This window comes from Tasmannia lanceolata, unplaced genomic scaffold (assembly GCF_043159265.1).
Source record: "Tasmannia lanceolata isolate RefF3 unplaced genomic scaffold, GAP_Taslan_0.1 ptg000015l, whole genome shotgun sequence".
In the NCBI taxonomy this organism is placed as follows: Eukaryota; Viridiplantae; Streptophyta; class Magnoliopsida; order Canellales; family Winteraceae; genus Tasmannia; species Tasmannia lanceolata.
In genome coordinates, this window is record NW_027518692.1 from 41,074,195 (window position 1) to 41,091,767 (window position 17,573).

A 17,573-nucleotide genomic window follows, 5' to 3' on the forward strand; every position below is an offset into this window, starting at 1 on the left:
TTATGGGTCCTAGATCCCACATCTAGGTGGCGACTCTGTCAGTCTCTTTTGTGTGGAATTCAGATTGCCTTAGTGATCCCAAGTTCACATAAAAGATGAATTAAAATCAATTATAAAATGCACACGTCAATCGCGTGGGTACGAGAGACCAAGAGAAGGCATGGCGGCTCGCGCCCCACCCCTCTCGCGGGATCGGGTCCCATAGGCCCAAGCCGAACTGGGCGCAAGACGACAGAAACCAGTCCGGCCCAAGCCGGACTAGATATAACGCGTTTCAATAAAACGACAAAAACCAGTCCGGCCCAAGCCGGACTGGATATAACGCGTTTCAACAAAACGACAAAAACCAGTCCGGCCCAAGCCGGACTTGGCGCAAGACGACAAAAACCAGTCCGGCCCAAGCCGGACTTAATATAACGCGTTTCAACAAAACGACAAAAACCAGTCCGGCCCAAGCCGAACTGGGCGCAAGACGACAAAAACCAGTCCGGCCCAAGTCGGACTGGATATAACGCGTTTCAGCAAAACGACAAAAACCAGTCCGGCCCAAGCCGAACTGGGCGTAAGACGACCAAAACCAGTCCGGCCCAAGCCGGACTGGACGCAAGACAACGGAAACCAGTCTGGCCCAAGCCGGACTGGATATGACGCGTTCGCTAAACGACAAAATCCAGTTCGGCCCAAGCCGGACTGGAGAACTCCGGACTCATCTCCAGCCGGACTGGCTCAACTCCGGACTGGCGAATTCCGGACTCATCTCCAGCCGGACTGGCCGGACTCCGGACTCATTTCCAGCCGGACTCCAGACTGGATTCCGGGACTCATTTCCAGCCGGACTCCGGACTGGATTTCCCGACTCACTTCCAGCCGGACTCCGGACAGGTTTTCCGGACTCACTTCCAGCCGGACTCCGGACTGGATTTCCCGACTCATTTCCAGCCGGACTCCGGACTGGATTTCCGGACACACTTCCAGCCGGACTCCGGACTGGATTTCCGGACTCACTTCCAGCCGGACTTCGGACTGGATTTCCGGACTCATTTTCAGCCCAACTTCGGACTGGATTTCCGGCCTCATTTCCAGCCGGACTCCGGACTGGATTTCCGGACTCACTTCCAGCCGGACTCCGACTGGATTTCCGGACTCACTCCCAGCCGGACTCCGGACTGGACCTCCCGATTGAACCCTTCGATTCACTTCCATACGGTGCATGCCCGTCCAGATAATCCATCAGCCACACTTTCCCAAGTCACTCAAGGACTTGGAAAACTGGGGGGCAACTGATGGGGTGTAAAAACTCCAGCCTCTCATAGGCCGCCACCTGTCCTGGAGTAAGTGAACTCCAGCCTCTCACAGGCCACCACCTGTCCTGGAGTAGGTGAACTCCAGCCTCTCACAGGCCGCCACCTGTCCTGGAGTAGGTGAACTCCAGCCTCTCACAGGCCGCCACCTGTCCAGGACACCAAACCTGGACACCTCACCAGGTTTTCCCCTATAAATAGGGGTTCAAAGCTCAAAACAATGGGTAATGCAAAAAACCCTCTCCACCCAAAACTCTTAAGACTAGCTCTGCACTCCTGCTCATACTGACTTGAGTGTCGAAGGGCCTGTCCGGAGTAAAACCCGGGTAGGTCTTCTGACCTCGCTTGCCTTGTGCAGGACTCAGCCCTCATAGCAGGACTCAACCACTTCGCTCCCCTCACTCCGGTCCCTCGGGACTCAGCTCCTCTGGTCATCCAGCTCAGCTCTTACGTCACTGTCGTACCGGTTACCGATTTTCGGCCTAACAGGAACCATTGTATGGAGCAAACGTCGGTATCTATAGATCCTCTGGAATAGGGACATTGGCGATTCTCACCGTGAATGGGACGTCATGATCGGATTCTCACCGTGAATGGGACGTCATGATCGGGATGATGGCTAGACGCCATTTTGTCGCTCGAGGTAGTGATGTGAGGTTTTGGGGACGGTTAGAAGCAATCCGTATCAAGTACCAGATTCACTCTTGATGAGAGCACCATTCAGATGCGGTTCAAATATGTATCTGAGTGCGAACAGTCTGGACGGTGAGTCCACCTTCCAAAAGGTACCCTTCTGACTTGTATCATGTGCCCACAGACAAAAGGTTAAGTAACACCCGGAGTCGGAACTACGGGAGGACCCTTCGACACAAGTCAGATCGAGGATCCAGAAGGAAAAGAGAATTGAAATGGAGGAGGTGGTAGTGCACTTGAAAGGGGTTACGATGACGTGGATCACATGTATCGCTGGAGATATCGACGTGACAGTGCATGTGTGTACGATCCTGGAAGGCGATTCGACAATATAGGAGATCTGTTGTTCATAGATCATGATGGCCTTTGCAGTCTTTAACACGACGAAACAAGGGTTTGGGACATGCTTTGATGGTGTCAGATCATGATGGCGAAGTATTGTTAAGGATTTTCCTTGCAGAAGCCGCTACCTTGTTCGGGTCCTCGGGAGAGGAGTGGAGACCGATTGGCGTTGGACTTGGTACCAACGAGAGCCAGGGGCTCGGCCGGGATGGTAGTGCCACATGTTGCAATTTGAGGGGATGTCTCCATTTCATCATGGTGATGGGGTATTATGCGTACTGGCGGCCGGATCTTATGTCCCGTGGCGTGATTCGAAGTCGTGATTCGAATTTAAACCCCAACCATGACTTTTTAGCATGTTTGTTTAGGGAAATGATATATTCGTCCCTTTTTTTCCTTGTGACAGCCCCTCAATGTACAAGGGTTGTCATAAATAGTTAAATACACTAGAGGGGGTTGGCCCAGGTGAAGACAGTTAGATATTTGAACAATTCTGCAACCTTGAATAATAGCGAGATTACAAGATTACAGCAACCATAGAATTACTTATGCTATTACCAGGGAAGAAAATGGAGCGAATATATGACTTCTCTTTTATTAATTCAATTCTTCAAAAAAGTTGGAAGTTGTTGAGCTAACGTTGTTATTCGTCAAAAAAAGAAATTGAGAGCAGAATCTCAACGAACTTAGCTGTAGTTTTTGTAGCTTATACCTTTATTTTTCTTCGAGAAACTTGCTTATTGCATAACAAGTCCAATTAGAGACATTGACATGGTAGGAAATTCCTAAATTGAGGGGTGTCAGTATCAATTCCTCATAGAGTTATCTATTTGCAATTTAGAAGTTGCCACTTGGAGTGTTGGAGAGTTCGAAAATACAGAGAGGTTTGGTGGCTTCGTTCAAAGGTCTATGTGACTGTTTTTTCTATTAAGAAGTATAAAACAAGGTGACTTTGCCCCATTACTAAAACATGGGTATCAGGAAGATGTAGAGTTATATTTATAATATGGGATTTGCTAGGGAGCATGGTTTTAAATTTCGACCGAACCCGAAATTTCGATTAAATGCCATTATTTATTGAAAAAAAAGTGTTACAAAATTTCGGTCCGGGATTTCGAACCAAATTATAAAATTTCGGACCGCCAAAATTTCAGTTTTCAGTGGGGTCCGAAATGGTTACCAAAACCGAAATTTTAAACCATGAAACAAAAAAGGCATTTTGCGGGAGCAGCCACCTCAGATAAATTAAATGATAAGACAAAATCTGTTGAAAAGTGAGCATTTGTGGCTGCTCTCTCATGCAACAGCCAGCCCATGAAATGCCTTATGCGATGGTCCCTTTCAAATCCCTGGGTCTATTCAGTTGCGCCCTTGAAACGGAAAAGAAACAGAAAAAGGAGGCCTTTTCCGTGGAAACGAGCTTTAATGGTCGTTTTGTTGGTGAGAGACAGAAAGCTCTAGGATTTTGCACGTCCCACATGGAATCCCACTTATCTCACGTGGCAAGGCCATTTCCGCCGTTTCAAATCTGTGAAATATAGTCGGATTTCATTTTCCTTTCTGAGACTTCCGTCGAAATTGCGCCCAAATCTAACAAAGCTGTGAGTAGATAAGTCCACGGCTTGTGCAAGTGTAACTGCTTAGCTTAGCTTAGCTTAGCTTAGATAAGTCCAAAGCTGTGAGTATAGATAAGTCCAAAGTGCGTAGCTTTCATGGCCATTAAATGAATGTTGCCGTCTATTTTTGTCTTTTCTGATCGATCCCCAGCCGGACTGGCCGGACTCCGGACTCATTTCCAGCCGGACTCCGGACTGGATTTCCGGACTCATTTCCAGCCGGACTCCGGACTGGATTTCTTGACTCATTTCCAGCCGGACTCCGGACTGGATTTCCGGACTCACTTCCAGCCGGACTCCGGACTGGATTTCCGGACTCACTTCCAACCGGACTCCGGACTGGATTTCCCGACTCATTTCCAGCCGGACTCCGGACTGGATTTCCGGACTCACTTTCAGCCGGACTCCGGACTGGATTTCCGGACTCATTTCCAGCCCGACTTCGGACTGGATTTCCGGACTCATTTCCAGCCGGACTCCGGACTGGATTTCCGGACTCATTCCCAGCCGGACTCCTGACTGGACCTCCCGATTGAACCCTTCGATTCACTTCCATACGGTGCCTGCCCGTCCAGATAATCCATCAGCCACACTTTCCCAAGTCACTCAAGGACTTGGAAAACTGGGGGGCAACTGATGGGGTGTAAAAACTCCAGCCTCTCATAGGCCGCCACCTGTCCTGGAGTAGGTGAACTCCAGCCTCTCACAGGCCGCCGCCTGTCCTGGAGTAGGTGAACTCCAGCCTCTCACAGGCCGCCACCTGTCCAGGACACCAAACCTGGACACCTCACCAGGTTTTCCCCTATAAATAGGGGTTCAAAGCTCAAACCAATGGGTAATGCAAAAAACCCTCTCCACCCAAAACTCTTAAGACTAGCTCTGCACTCCTGCTCATACTGACTTGAGTGTCGAAGGGCCTGTCCGGAGTAAAACCTGGGTTTGTCTTCTGACCTCGCTTGCCTTGTGCAGGACTCAGCCCTCATAGCAGGACTCAGCCACTTCGCTCCCCTCACTCCGGTCCCTCGGGACTCAGCTCCTCTGGTCATCCAGCTCAGCTCTTACATCACTGTCGTACATGTTACCGATTTTCGGCCTAACAGGAACCATTGTATGGAGCAAACGTCGGTATCTATAGATCCTCTGGGATAGGGACATTGGCGATTCTCACCGTGAATGGGACGTCATGATCGGATTATCACCGTGAATGGGACGTCATGATCGGGATGATGGCTAGACGCCATTTTGTCGCTCGAGGTAGTGATGTGAGGTTTTGGGGACGGTTAGAAGCAATCCGTATCAAGTACCAGATTCACTCTTGATGAGAGCACCATTCAGATGCGGTTCAAATATGTATCTGAGTGCGAACAGTCTGGACGGTGAGTCCACCTTCCAAAAGGTACCCTTCTGACTTGTATCATGTGCCCACAGACAAAAGGTTAAGTAACACCCGGAGTCGGAACTACGGGAGGACCCTTCGACACAAGTCAGATCGAGGATCCAGAAGGAAAACATAATTGAAATGGAGGAGGTGGTAGTGCACTTGAAAGGGGTTACGATGACGTGGATTACATGTATCGCTGGAGATATCGACGTGACAGTGCATGTGTGTACGATCCTGGAAGGCGATTCGACAATATAGGAGATCTGTTGTTGATAGATCATGACGTGTACAATCCTGGCCTTTGCAGTCTTTAACACGACGAAACAAGGGTTTGGGACATGCTTTGATGGTGTCAGATCATGATGGCGAAGTATTGTTAAGGATTTTCCTTGCAGAAGCCGCTACCTTGTTCGGGTCCTCGGGAGAGGAGTGGAGACCGATTGGCGTTGGACTTGGTACCAACGAGAGCCAGGGGCTCGGCCGGGATGGTAGTGCCACATGTTGCAATTTGAGGGGATGTCTCCATTTCATCATGGTGATGGGGTATTATGCGTACTAGCGGCCGGATCTTATGTCCCGTGGCGTGATTCGAAGGCGTGATTCGAATTTTAACCCCAACAATGACTTTTTAGCATGTTTGTTTAGGGAAATGATATATCCGTCCCTTTTTTCCCTTGTGACAGCCCCTCAATGTACAAGGGTTGTCATAAATAGTTAAATACACTAGAGGGGGTTGCCCCAGGTGAAGACAGTTAGATATTTGAAAAATTCTGCAACCTTGAATAAGAGCGAGATTACAAGATTACAGCAACCATAGAATTACTTATGCTATTACCAGGGAAGAAAATGGAGCGAATATATGACTTCTCTTTTATTAATTCAATTCTTCAAAAAAGTTGGAAGTTGTTGTTGAGCTAACGTTGTTATTCGTCAAAAAAAGAAGGAATTAAAAAAACCCTTTTAGAATTCAATTGAGAGCAGAATCTCAACGAACTTAGCTGTAGTTTTTGTAGCTTATACCTTTCTTTTTCTTCGAGAAACTTGCTTATTGCATAACAAGTCCAATTAGAGACATTGACATGGTAGGAAATTCCTGAATTGAGGGTGTCAGTATCAATTTCTCATAGAGTTATCTATTTGCAATTTAGAAGTTGCCACTTGGAGTGCTGGAGAGTTCGAAAATACAGAGAGGTTTGGTGACTTCGTTCAAAGGTCTATGTGACTGTTTTTTCTATTAAAAAGTATAAAACAAGGTGACTTTGCCCCATTATTAAAACATGGGTATCAGGAAGATGTAGAGTTATATTTATAATATGGGATTTGCTAGGGAGCATAGTTTTAAAATTCGACCGAACCCGAAATTTCGATTAAATGACATTATTTATTGAAAAAAAAGTGTTACAAAATTTCGGTCCGAAATTTCGAACCAAATTACAAAATTTCGGATTTCGCCAAAATTTCGGTTTTCAGTGGGGTCCGAAACGGTTACCGAAACCAAAATTTTAAACCATGAAACAAAAAAGGCATTTTGCGGGAGCAGCCACCTCAGATAAATTAAATGATAAGACAAAATCTGTTGAAAAGTGAGCATTTGTGGCTGCTCTCTCATGCAACAGCCAGCCCATGAAATGCCTTATGCGATGGTCCCTTTCAAATCCCTTAGGGTCTATTCAGTTGCGCCCTTGAAACGGAAAAGAAACGGAAAAAGGAGGCATTTTCTGTGGAAACGAGCTTAAATGGTCGTTTTGTTGGTGAGAGACAGAAAGCGCTATGATTTTGCACGTCCCACATGGAATCCCTCTTATCTCACATGGCAAGGCCATTTCCGCCGTTTCAAATCCGTGAAATATAGTCGGATTTCATTTTTCTTTCTGAGACTTCCGTCGAAATTGAGCCCAAATCTAACAAAGCTGTGAGTAGATAAGTCCACAGCTTGTGCAAGTGTAACTGCTTAGCTTAGCTTAGCTTAGCTTAGATAAGTCCAAAGCTGTGAGTATAGATAAGTCCAAAGTGCGTAGCTTTCATGGCCATTAAATGAATGTTGCCGTCTATTTTTGCCTTTTATGATCGATCCCTCATCTCCAAACAGTTTCTGTGAGTAGATAAGTCCAAGGCTTCATCTCCAAACAGTTTCTGTGAGTAGATAAGTCCAAGGCTTGCGCATGTGTAACTTGGGGATTTGGTTAGCAACCTGGCAATTGCATGTCTATTATTGCTGCCACTTGTATAATTTTATAAATCTGAATTGAATGCAATAAAGAGCCTCAACTCCTCAAGTGTCTCTTTTGTTGTTAACAAATTGAGTGAGTTCCAATAATATCTTGAATAACAAGAACCGACTCCAAATAGACAGATGCTCAGAGATGAACATTAGAGTGGAAATCAGGATTGTGCTCAGAAGACCAACATAGCCTCTTTAATTGCATTAGCATGGTTTGTTAAACAATTTGGATACAAGGTTCACAACTCCAAAGCTATAGTATTTGGAATCCACGGTTCTACAGACCTGCTATAGAGATTAATTTCGAGTACTCCAAGCACAGGCAAACGTTTGGATTTGGGAATTATTTTTACCAAGCCATGTTTTTGAAGACCCGCTGCCACTTACATTTTGTTGAAGACCAGCTGTCACTTGTGAAGCATGTGAACATATTCCCATAACAAGCTCCTTTTGCGTACTGTTGAGGTTGGAAATCCTTCAAGGAGGTAGAGGAAATCCAAAACAAGATTGACTTCTTAAGGAGGTAGAGGAAATCTGCTTCTTAAGTTTTTTTGAGTATTTATTTATGTTAGTAGACTATTTGGTAGGGCTTAGAGGGCATAACTTGCTTTATATCCGGTAAAGAACATATTCTGTGTTATTTTATTTCCGTTTCCTGGCAACTGAATGCACATTCCTGCTGTTTCTTTTCCGTTTCCTGGCAACTGAATGCGTACTCCTACTGCTTTCTTAGCAGTTTCTTTTCCTTTCCATTTCTTTCTACCACGTCATTTCCTTTTCTTTTCCATTTCCTTCGCGCAACTTAACATGCCCTTATAGTATACTGTGGGCCCACTACTATGCAACTCATGCTAAGAGGGGGCAGCCCAACTATCTCTACACAAACCCATGCATAGAGTGGGCCCACCATTTTCCCCTAATGTTATTGATGAGTCGGGCCCACCAATATCTCTACCCAAACCTATGGATTAATTAGGATGAGGCCTACCATTTAACACCTCAAATTTTAATGGTTTGAGCCCACCATTCGGGATTGAGCCTCTAACCCAATGGTTAAGGCTTCGTTCTTCAACCAAGATGATGGAGGTTCAATCTCAACTTACCCACGAAAAAAAGTGGTGGAGGCCACGATTTTAACATTATGCATGGGCCCGGTACTAGTGCCTGTGTGTGCTTTGACAAGAGAACAGCACGTGCTGTGTGCATGCATTTTTCGTGCAATATTTTTTATGAGGTAAAAATAAATCATGAGCTAAAAAGTGGAAAGAATATAATAGTTATAAATAAATTTACATATATAAGGCATTCAGTAGCTATGGAGAAATGTATATGTATAAGATGCGCTATAGAATATTTACGGGAATTGCTAGCGTCCATCGCAAAAGGGTTTTTACGGCTGGTTTGTCGCACATCAGATCAGCCACCTCATTAATGAAGACAATAACTTTTGTCTCCATTCACGAGGTGGCTAGTCTGAGGTGCAACAGACCAGGCGCGAAAAGCCTTCTGCAATGGACCTTAGCAAATCCCAATATTTACATAAGGTATTTAAAGAAAATTTTATATTTGTAAAGGTTTTAAATGATCTCCAAACCTATTTTATATACAGCATAGGTATGCTTTTTAACCCCGGATTTATCTAGGAGCCCGGAGCGGGCACCTTAAATTTTGGGAAGTGACATCAGCACAACCATGTTTTAATAATTGCACAAACCTAGCTTCTCTTTTGTATTTTTAATTGACTTGTGAAAGCTCCTTGGGAACGGTAATGACCGTTGTCAACTCTTTAGTAATTAAGGGTGTCAATTTTGGCTCGGGCTCGGAAGCTCGCTCGAGCTTGGCTCGAACCCTTATCGAGCTGAGCCGAGCCAGCTGGCCAGGCTCGTTAAGCTTAACAAGCCGAGCCCGAGCTAGGCCAGGCTCGGCTCATTAAGGCTCGTTAAGGATTTAATATATTTAAATATATATTATATATTAATTTATATACTAAAAGGGTTGTCCAGGGAGTGAGAAGGGGAGGCAAAATATGTCACTTCTTTTTGTACCCCATTTGTTACTTGGACCACCCCCGTGGTGTAAAAAGAGTAGTCAAATTACACTAGATAGGGCTGTCAAGGAAAGATGAGGGGTGTGAATATATCATTGACCTTAATATAACCCAAGCTCAGTAAGGCTAGCGAGCCTGCTTCGAGCTCGAGCCTGTTTGGTGCCCGAGCCGAGCTTTCGAGCTTAACGAGCCGAGCTGGGCCAAGCTCGGCTCGGCTACACCCCTAATAGTAATAAAAGACAAGATGGGTTAGAGAGAATACCAGAGCATGGTTGTGCTGACATCATTTCCCTAAATTTTATTAAGAAAAAAAAAGTTATAAGATGAGGACATAAACCCTTTCCTCGAACCCAGCTTACCCTTTACAAAGAAACAGAAACAATATTTATTTAGTGTGAATATAAGGATACATAATTGATCTCATCTAACAGCTCAAAGCTCCTCTAGGGTTCTTGGATAAAGATAAAAGAAAACAATATGAGCACTCCCTTAAGATTTCATATCCGACTACTGTGGGAGGTTTTCGTGTTCTTGCCTGGGAATAAGTGAATACCATTTTGATGGCTTTGAGGATTGTAAAAGAATCTCTGCCTGAAGTTTTACAATCCAATCTATTGTTTTGTTGAAGAAGTATGCGTGAGACAACATATAATTCTCAATAAATAATATATGGCAACGGTACTTGCAATCCCTTCTTTTAATAATGGCACTCCTCTCTTTATTTTATACTTGCTATCAACAGCCCCCTAGGGCTGTCTAGTGCAGGAGAAATTTTTCTTGGGAATATGTTTCCATGTAAAATATGTTTTTCGGTGTTTGCCAAACTCATTTTCCATGAAAATGTTTTTGCAAAATTGTAAATTTCCCCCCTTTTTGAAACCCAACTTGAACCTGCATTTTTTTTTTTCATGAAATAATTTTGCCATAATTTTTTTACACACATTCAAAGTTTTTAATTAAGTGCCTAGGAGTGCCATTATCAAAAGAAGGCAATGTAGGTATTATTTCTCTAAATCTTATTAGCTGAGCTAAGCTACCAACTTTGGTATGGAAGACCAAGCAAGCAAATTTGGGGCGCCAACCCCAACAACCAACGGCACAAAGTCCTGACTGGTGATGTTTTGTTCCATAGCCAGTGGCCAACTCCCACCCAATGCCAAAAAGAAACTACAGAGAAAACATGTCCAAAATCCTCATTTTTTTGAAGAAAAGGACCATTCCATCTTCAATTCAATCACTTTCTCTAATTCAAGAGCTTGCTTATTTCATCATTTTCTATCAACATCATCACATGTCATTCCTGTTTTCTTTATTAGAAAAATTGCACTCATTTGACTGAGTTCATGTCCTGTTCGTTCTCTATATATGTCCCTCACCCATTCTAAGAATCTCAGCTTCTGTAACTGATACTGCAGATTTGAATACAACCCATGTGCTTCTGACTGCTTACTTTGTTCTCAAAGGTATTTCATTAAGTCGGTTCTGAGAATTGTCATCAGATTCTTTTGAAAAGTTCTCTTTCATTCATCAATAATGGTTCTGTTTTCTCACATACATGAATAAATATCTGTTAGGTATTAAATAGATATAAGTTTTTATTCTTTCTTTACTGAGTTTCTCTTACTTTCTTCATATATTGCTGTTTCTTTGTGTTCTGGGTCAGGTTGTGGAGTTTGCAGAGAAATACGTTTTGAGTTTTGTAGTCTTTTCTTTCTTGGGTTTCTCTTATTTATTCATATATTGCTGTTTCTTTGCGTTCAGGGTCAGGTTGTGGAGTTTGGAGAGACTGTTCCAATGGAGAATTCACATGTGAATGGTTTTGAATTCAGTGTCAAGCAAGGAGAGCCAGCCTTTGTTCCTCCTGTAGAGGAAACAGAGAAGGGTCTGTATTTTCTTTCAAACCTCGACCAGAATATTGCGGTGATTGTTCAAACAGTTTACTGCTTCAAGGAAGAGGGGAAAGGAAATGAAAGAGCTGCCGAAGTTATGAAGGAGGCCTTGGCAAAGGTTCTAGTCCATTATTATCCACTAGCCGGGCGGTTGACAATCAGTGCTGAGGGGAAACTGATTGTGAATTGCTCGGGAGAAGGAGCTGTTTTTGTTGAGGCTGATACAGATTGCACCATGGAAATGATTGGAGACATAACAAAACCCGATCCCGTGACGCTTGGGAAGCTTGTTTACAACATTCCTGGCGCAAAGAACATCCTAGAAATACCTCCTTTGGTGGCACAGGTCTGAATTTTTCTATGTAGTTCTATGCAGATAAGTTCTTTTTTTCTTTTCTTCTTTGTTTTTGTGTGTTGTTTAAATAGCTTGTGAGTAAACTTTCAGTTCTAGTTTGTGAAAGTTTACTTATACTACATTGCAATGGAACTTTCGTGGACAATATGCAAATTCAACTGGTCAGAAGTGTCAAAACAGTTAAGAATTACACCTATACACTGATTTTCAATGGTTTTGAACAATATGCTGATTAAGTTTTTCTGAAGAGTCAGACTAGAATTACACGTCCAGCGTACATTATTTATGCATTCTACGGTACTTTTCATTAGCCTTGTTGAAAAACTTTGGCTTCCTCATAAAACAGATTTTTTATTTTGAAGATTTTGTAATTTTGAGGTGATTACATTTGTTGATTATGTGTTGTATTGCTTTCAATCTTGCCTGAATCTCACTATGTAGCTAGGGGAATTTATTCATCTGAACTGATAAATTTCTAATGTTATGTTTTAATTTAGGTGACTAGGTTCAAGTGTGGAGGATTTGTTCTTGGGCTATCAATGAATCACTGCATGTTTGACGGTTTAGGCGCGATGGAGTTTGTGAACTCATGGGGTGAAACTGCGAGGGGTTTGCCACTGAGTGTTCCACCATTCCTAGATAGAAGCTTACTCAAAGCAAGAGATCCTCCTAAAATAGAGTTTCCCCACCATGAATTTGCAGAGATCAAAGACATATCCGATACTTTCAATCTCTATCAAGAAGAAATGCTCTATAGGTCCTTTTGTTTTGACCCAGAAAAGCTTGAAAAACTCAAAAAAAAAGCCATGAAAGATGGAGAACTTGATAGATGCACCACTTTCGAAGCTCTATCCGCATTTGTGTGGAGAGCTCGAACCGAAGCGTTGAATTTGCGACCCGATCAAGAAACAAAGCTTCTCTTCGCTGTTGATGGACGGTCTAGATTTAATCCCCCACTACCAAAGGGATACTTTGGCAATGGAATTGTGTTAACAAATTCTCTGTGTAGTGCAGGTGAGATATTGGAGAAGCCCTTGTCTTTTACAGTTGGGCTGGTCAAGAAGGCAGTTTCAATGGTTACAGACAGTTCCATGAGATCTGCCGTTGACTATTTCGAAGTAACTAGAGTTAGGCCTTCTCTCACTGCAACTCTTCTAATCACTACCTGGTCAAGGCTATCTTTTCATACCACTGATTTTGGATGGGGTGAGCCTCTTCATTCAGGTCCAGTAGCTCTACCCGAGAAAGAAGTGATTTTGTTTCTATCTCATGGAAAAGAGAGGAAAAGCATAAATGTACTGCTGGGTTTGCCCGCTAGTGCTATGCCAGTCTTTGCAGAACTGATGCACATTTGATGAAATAAGCCCAAGTACGTATTTTATTGGGGTAATCTCTAGGATTATAGCTAGGATACTCCAAGCAAGTTATGGGTTTCTTTTATGCAGAATTTGTATCTAGATCAGAATGTTTCTGTCCCAATAAGTTTAGAATTATTCAGACCCAAATGCACTTCATGGAAAGTAATGTTGGAAAAGATGGAGTAAGCATTATACAGCTCAAGTCAAGAAGCGACGATCTTCCTCTGAGTTACTCCAAGCACATTTGGGTCTCTGTTCCTTTCTTTCTATTCTTTTTCTTTTAAATGTATGTGGTCTTAATTTGGTATTCAGTTGAACAGCACAATGTCTAAGCTCTGTATTGGATTTCCTATTGTTATTTGTTTTAAGTAATAATTCTTAGTGTGAAAAAACATCTTCATCTCCATTTTCCGTGGGTGTGAATAGCTGCTCAAACAAGTGTATTGCTCTAATGTTTAATGCATAGACCAATCAAGTGACCGTGTTGAGAATCTTTTTTTGAAAATTATCACTATTCTATTATTAGCCGATATCCTATCGACCATGCTAAATGTTCTTTTAGAATATGATGGGAAGATCTGGAACTGACAGGATGCAGTAAGGCATGTCCCCTTCAAAAAATTTAGAATACCGGGAAGTATTCATGCTCATCTAAGCCTCATCCAATTCAATTTCTATGAAATTGCTTAACAAGATAAACACTTGTACTTGGGAGCTACGCTTCACCAAATGTCTTTTTTTCCCAAAAACAGAGGTAGGCTTGGATGGAAATGGACTATAATATATCAAATGAAGTTGTAGAAAGAAATGAGACATTAATACCCTACATTGAATTTCTATTTTATACATAGCAAGTGGAGAATTGTTTTAGACAATAATTTGACAGATTTTTTTTTTTTTGAATGGTAGAAAATCTCATTGAATGACAAAGGAGGCCGAGATGGTTTGTACAACAAGCAAAAATGAAAAAGGAGCAAAGATACAATCCCACAAATAGGGCACGGGATAAAACATCAAGGGGGAAGAAAATCAAATAACTCTAAGCCTTCCCTCGAAACACCACCGCTTAACGTGAGAGAAGGACGTAGATGATTCCCCCACCACATCTTGAATTTCTTCTAAGAAACTGGCAAATCGCCTAGGAAGAGGATGAGAATTCATAAGCTATTTTATGACATTTAACCAAGGTTTAAAATTTCGATTTTGGTACCGGTTTCGGACTTCCGAAAAACTGAAATTTCGGTCGAAATTTGGTACTCACGTTCGAAATTCCGGACAAAAATTCATAAATTTCGGACCGAAATTCCGAAATTTTGTAACGCTTTTTAAAAATAAAAAATAAAAAAGGCATTTTATTAAAATTTCAGACTGAAATTTCCTTCTTTCACGCTTATTGGCCCCACTTTCTTTCTCGGACCCCCATCTAGCATATTTATGGTTGCTTTTTTATTATTATAGAAGGGGGTGGCCCTGATAATAAAAAAAAGGGGGAGATTTGACAACTACCTTTTTTTTACAACCTGTCTCCCACAATATCCCAATTCTATTCTCCTAACAGGACAAACAAATGGGGGTGGAAATATCATTATTTTACCAATTTTCCATTAATTGATTCCAACCCAGAATTGCATCATCAGACTAATTCCTACCGTTGGATCAGTAGCCTTATTTTTTAAATGGTAAAATTTGTCTAGACCATGACCGTGATGTCCTGACAAACTCAAATGTGAAAACAAAAGGAAAAGGAATTTTTCCTTTTATTGAATAATAATAAAATTGAAAAAGCGGTAAGAAGAATAATAAGGGCAGTGATAAATCGACTCCCCATATGGATAAATCGACTCCCCATGTGTCTATCTCTCTCTTTTTTCTCTCTCTAACATAGAGGAGAGAGAAAGACACATGGGGAGTCGATTTATCAATTTGGGGAGTCGATTTATCACTCCCCAATAATAATAATAATAAAACATCAATTTGTAGATGAGATCTTAGGCAAATTGTTATGTTGATATGTTACCGAGGCAGTTTGAGTCTCTTGCCAAGTGAGGTGTCTGAATAATACCTTATTGATGATTGATTGCATGTTTCCAATTCTTGAACAAAATTAAAGTTACATTGATTATTTCTGGCCACCAAAACAATTCACAAATACTATATTACTTCTCTTGAAGTCAAATGTTGAAACCAAAATGAATGATCAAAGATTTTGGTGCATCTTTCTGAATTAACAAATATCCATCGAACAGTATAGAAGTTATTATACATGTCGTCTTCTAACTTGGTCAACCCAAAAATTTCGAGATCATAAACCATCTCCACTGCAACCACTTCTCAATAATGCAATCACAATTGCTCAACAGATTAGACCGCGTCAGAATCTAAATAACTAACCAACCTCAGATAAGCAGAAATCAACTACACAAAATCCCATTATCCTATTAACCTTTAGAGCCCATGGATGGAAAATTCCAAGCACCGAGTTCATAGTTACTAACCACAATCAAGTCTCAATATAGTTAGAACTTGATATCCGAGGAACAAGTGGAATCTTTCAGCTAAGAAAAACATTTTAAAAGATTCATGACCAAAGGAGGCCTTCAGAGGCAATTATCATCTGTTTTCTACCTAGACAGATTGGAACACGGCGTTGGATGTATAATTGCATAGCTGGTGTAAATTTTCCTTTTATAGCACCTTAATGAGTGCCAATCGCAATTCCCTTAAACATATGGCACTTTTTGGATAGGTGTATTTTTATTTTTTCTTGGAAGTTTAAAAGTTCCACTTTATTACACATATAGGAAAAAAAAGTGAACATGTTGAATTTTTACCCGGAAAGACCCCAAGTTTATGCTAAGAGAAATGATAGAATGAAGGGTGCCCTTGCAAAAATCAGCTTCAAGGGCGCCCCTATTGGTTAATTTCTGCAAAGTGTGGTGCCCAAAAAGAGTGGATGGTGCTTAAAAAAGTGGAAACCGTGTTGACTTTGCAGAAATCAAATAATAAGGACGCTCTTGAAGCTATTTTTTTGCAAGGGGGAAATATCACTGCCCATATAAAATTACACCTGTTTTGACAATTTTGATAATATGAAATTATACTTGTTTTGAAACAGGTGTAAGTTTACCTTTTATAGCACCTTAATGAGTGCCATTAGCAAATCCCTAAAACATTAGCCCTGTTTGTGTAGGTGTAATTTTTATTCTTGGAAGTTTCAAAAGTTCCAGTTTAGTACATCGGAAAAAAGTAGACATGAACTATTCTTGTTGAATTTTTACCCGGAAGTAAACTTGAACTATTCCTGTTGAATTTTTACCCGGAGAGACCATCAAGTTATGTCAATATCCCTCTGAATTGACCATGCTACGGTATTGTGTTACCAAGTGAGAACCAATTGTATGTCGTGGCTCAGCCCAACTGAAGGGCCATGATGATATGCCTTGTATCTCACCGGAATCACAATATTTTGACACATGAATTGAAAATCGACTGTGTCGTGGGTCGGCCCAACAGAAGGTCACGATCACATGCCCGGTGTTTTGTCGGGATCACTCGTGTGTTTCTGTGGCTCTAGACAATCAGATTGGTTTCTATAAGAATAGATTATTATGTATTGTATATGAGATCCAATTGTATATCGTGGCTCGGCCCAATGGAAGGGTCATGATGACACGTCCGGTGTCTCTTCAAGTTTGTGGTATTTTGTTTTCTAGAGAGAACCAATTGTGTATTGTGATGTGGCCCAACGTACAACCCACGGTGACACTTCTAGTATCTAATCAGAAGCACCTTATGTATCAGTGTGGTTCTAAACATTTTGGTCATTCTTTTGAAGTCAGATTTATTTAAATCGTGGAAAAAGTAAATTAAACTTCATTTATGGACTGAATAGGTTTTATAAGTGAGCATATTTGAAACTGTAAGTCTGTATCTATAGCATTACAACCTTAGATATCTTAGTGTCCTTATATATCTAGTTATGTTGAGTACTTAAGTCAGAACATTTAACAAGTGATAGAATTGGTCTGTATAGTTCTAGACTGTGCATTACTAAAGAACTAGGCCACTAAACCTACATCTAAAAGATGCTTATAAAGAGTGTGAGTGTTCTAAACGTATCAGTTTAGTAATCATGAAAGAGCTCTATTTTGGCTGCAATCTGAACTACCCAGAAATGCGAAGGAGTTCGTGAATGAAATCGGTGAATATTCTGAGGATCTCTCGAGGCACTTGCAAGTACCCTTATAATTTGGTTGGTAACTGTAAAGTATGTTGATCACGTGATGGTTATGGGTGTATTGTCAAAGGCTTATGATTCAAAACCTTAAAAATGCCCACTTTACGACTCTTGGTCTTCAAAATGACAACAT

At 41.8% G+C, this 17,573-nt stretch overlaps 1 protein-coding gene across 3 annotated transcripts; it reads left to right on the forward strand.

Moving 5' to 3' along the window:
- The first annotated feature begins 7,694 nt into the window (after positions 1 to 7,694).
- LOC143847283 (omega-hydroxypalmitate O-feruloyl transferase-like) lies at positions 7,695 to 13,543 on the forward strand. Of its 3 annotated transcripts, none has more exons than XM_077356067.1 (3): positions 7,695 to 8,077; positions 11,363 to 11,836; positions 12,343 to 13,543. In XM_077356067.1, exons 2-3 carry the CDS (start codon positions 11,396 to 11,398, stop codon positions 13,198 to 13,200), a joined length of 1,299 nt encoding a protein of 432 aa, XP_077212182.1. In that variant the 5' UTR covers positions 7,695 to 8,077; positions 11,363 to 11,395; the 3' UTR covers positions 13,201 to 13,543. The 3 variants fall into 3 exon arrangements, with proteins under 3 accessions (XP_077212182.1, XP_077212181.1, XP_077212183.1); XM_077356066.1 differs by lacking the exon at positions 7,695 to 8,077 and adding an exon at positions 10,909 to 11,064; XM_077356068.1 differs by lacking the exon at positions 7,695 to 8,077 and adding an exon at positions 11,081 to 11,175.
- Positions 13,544 to 17,573: the final 4,030 nt, after the last annotated feature.

Coding starts and splice junctions, on each gene's coding strand:
- LOC143847283 (XM_077356067.1), top strand. CDS start 11,396: ATGGAGAATTCACATGTGAATGGTTTTGAATTCAGTGTCAAGCAAGGA. Junction 11,837..12,342: donor TACCTCCTTTGGTGGCACAG/GTCTGAATTTTT, acceptor GTTTTAATTTAG/GTGACTAGGTTCAAGTGTGG.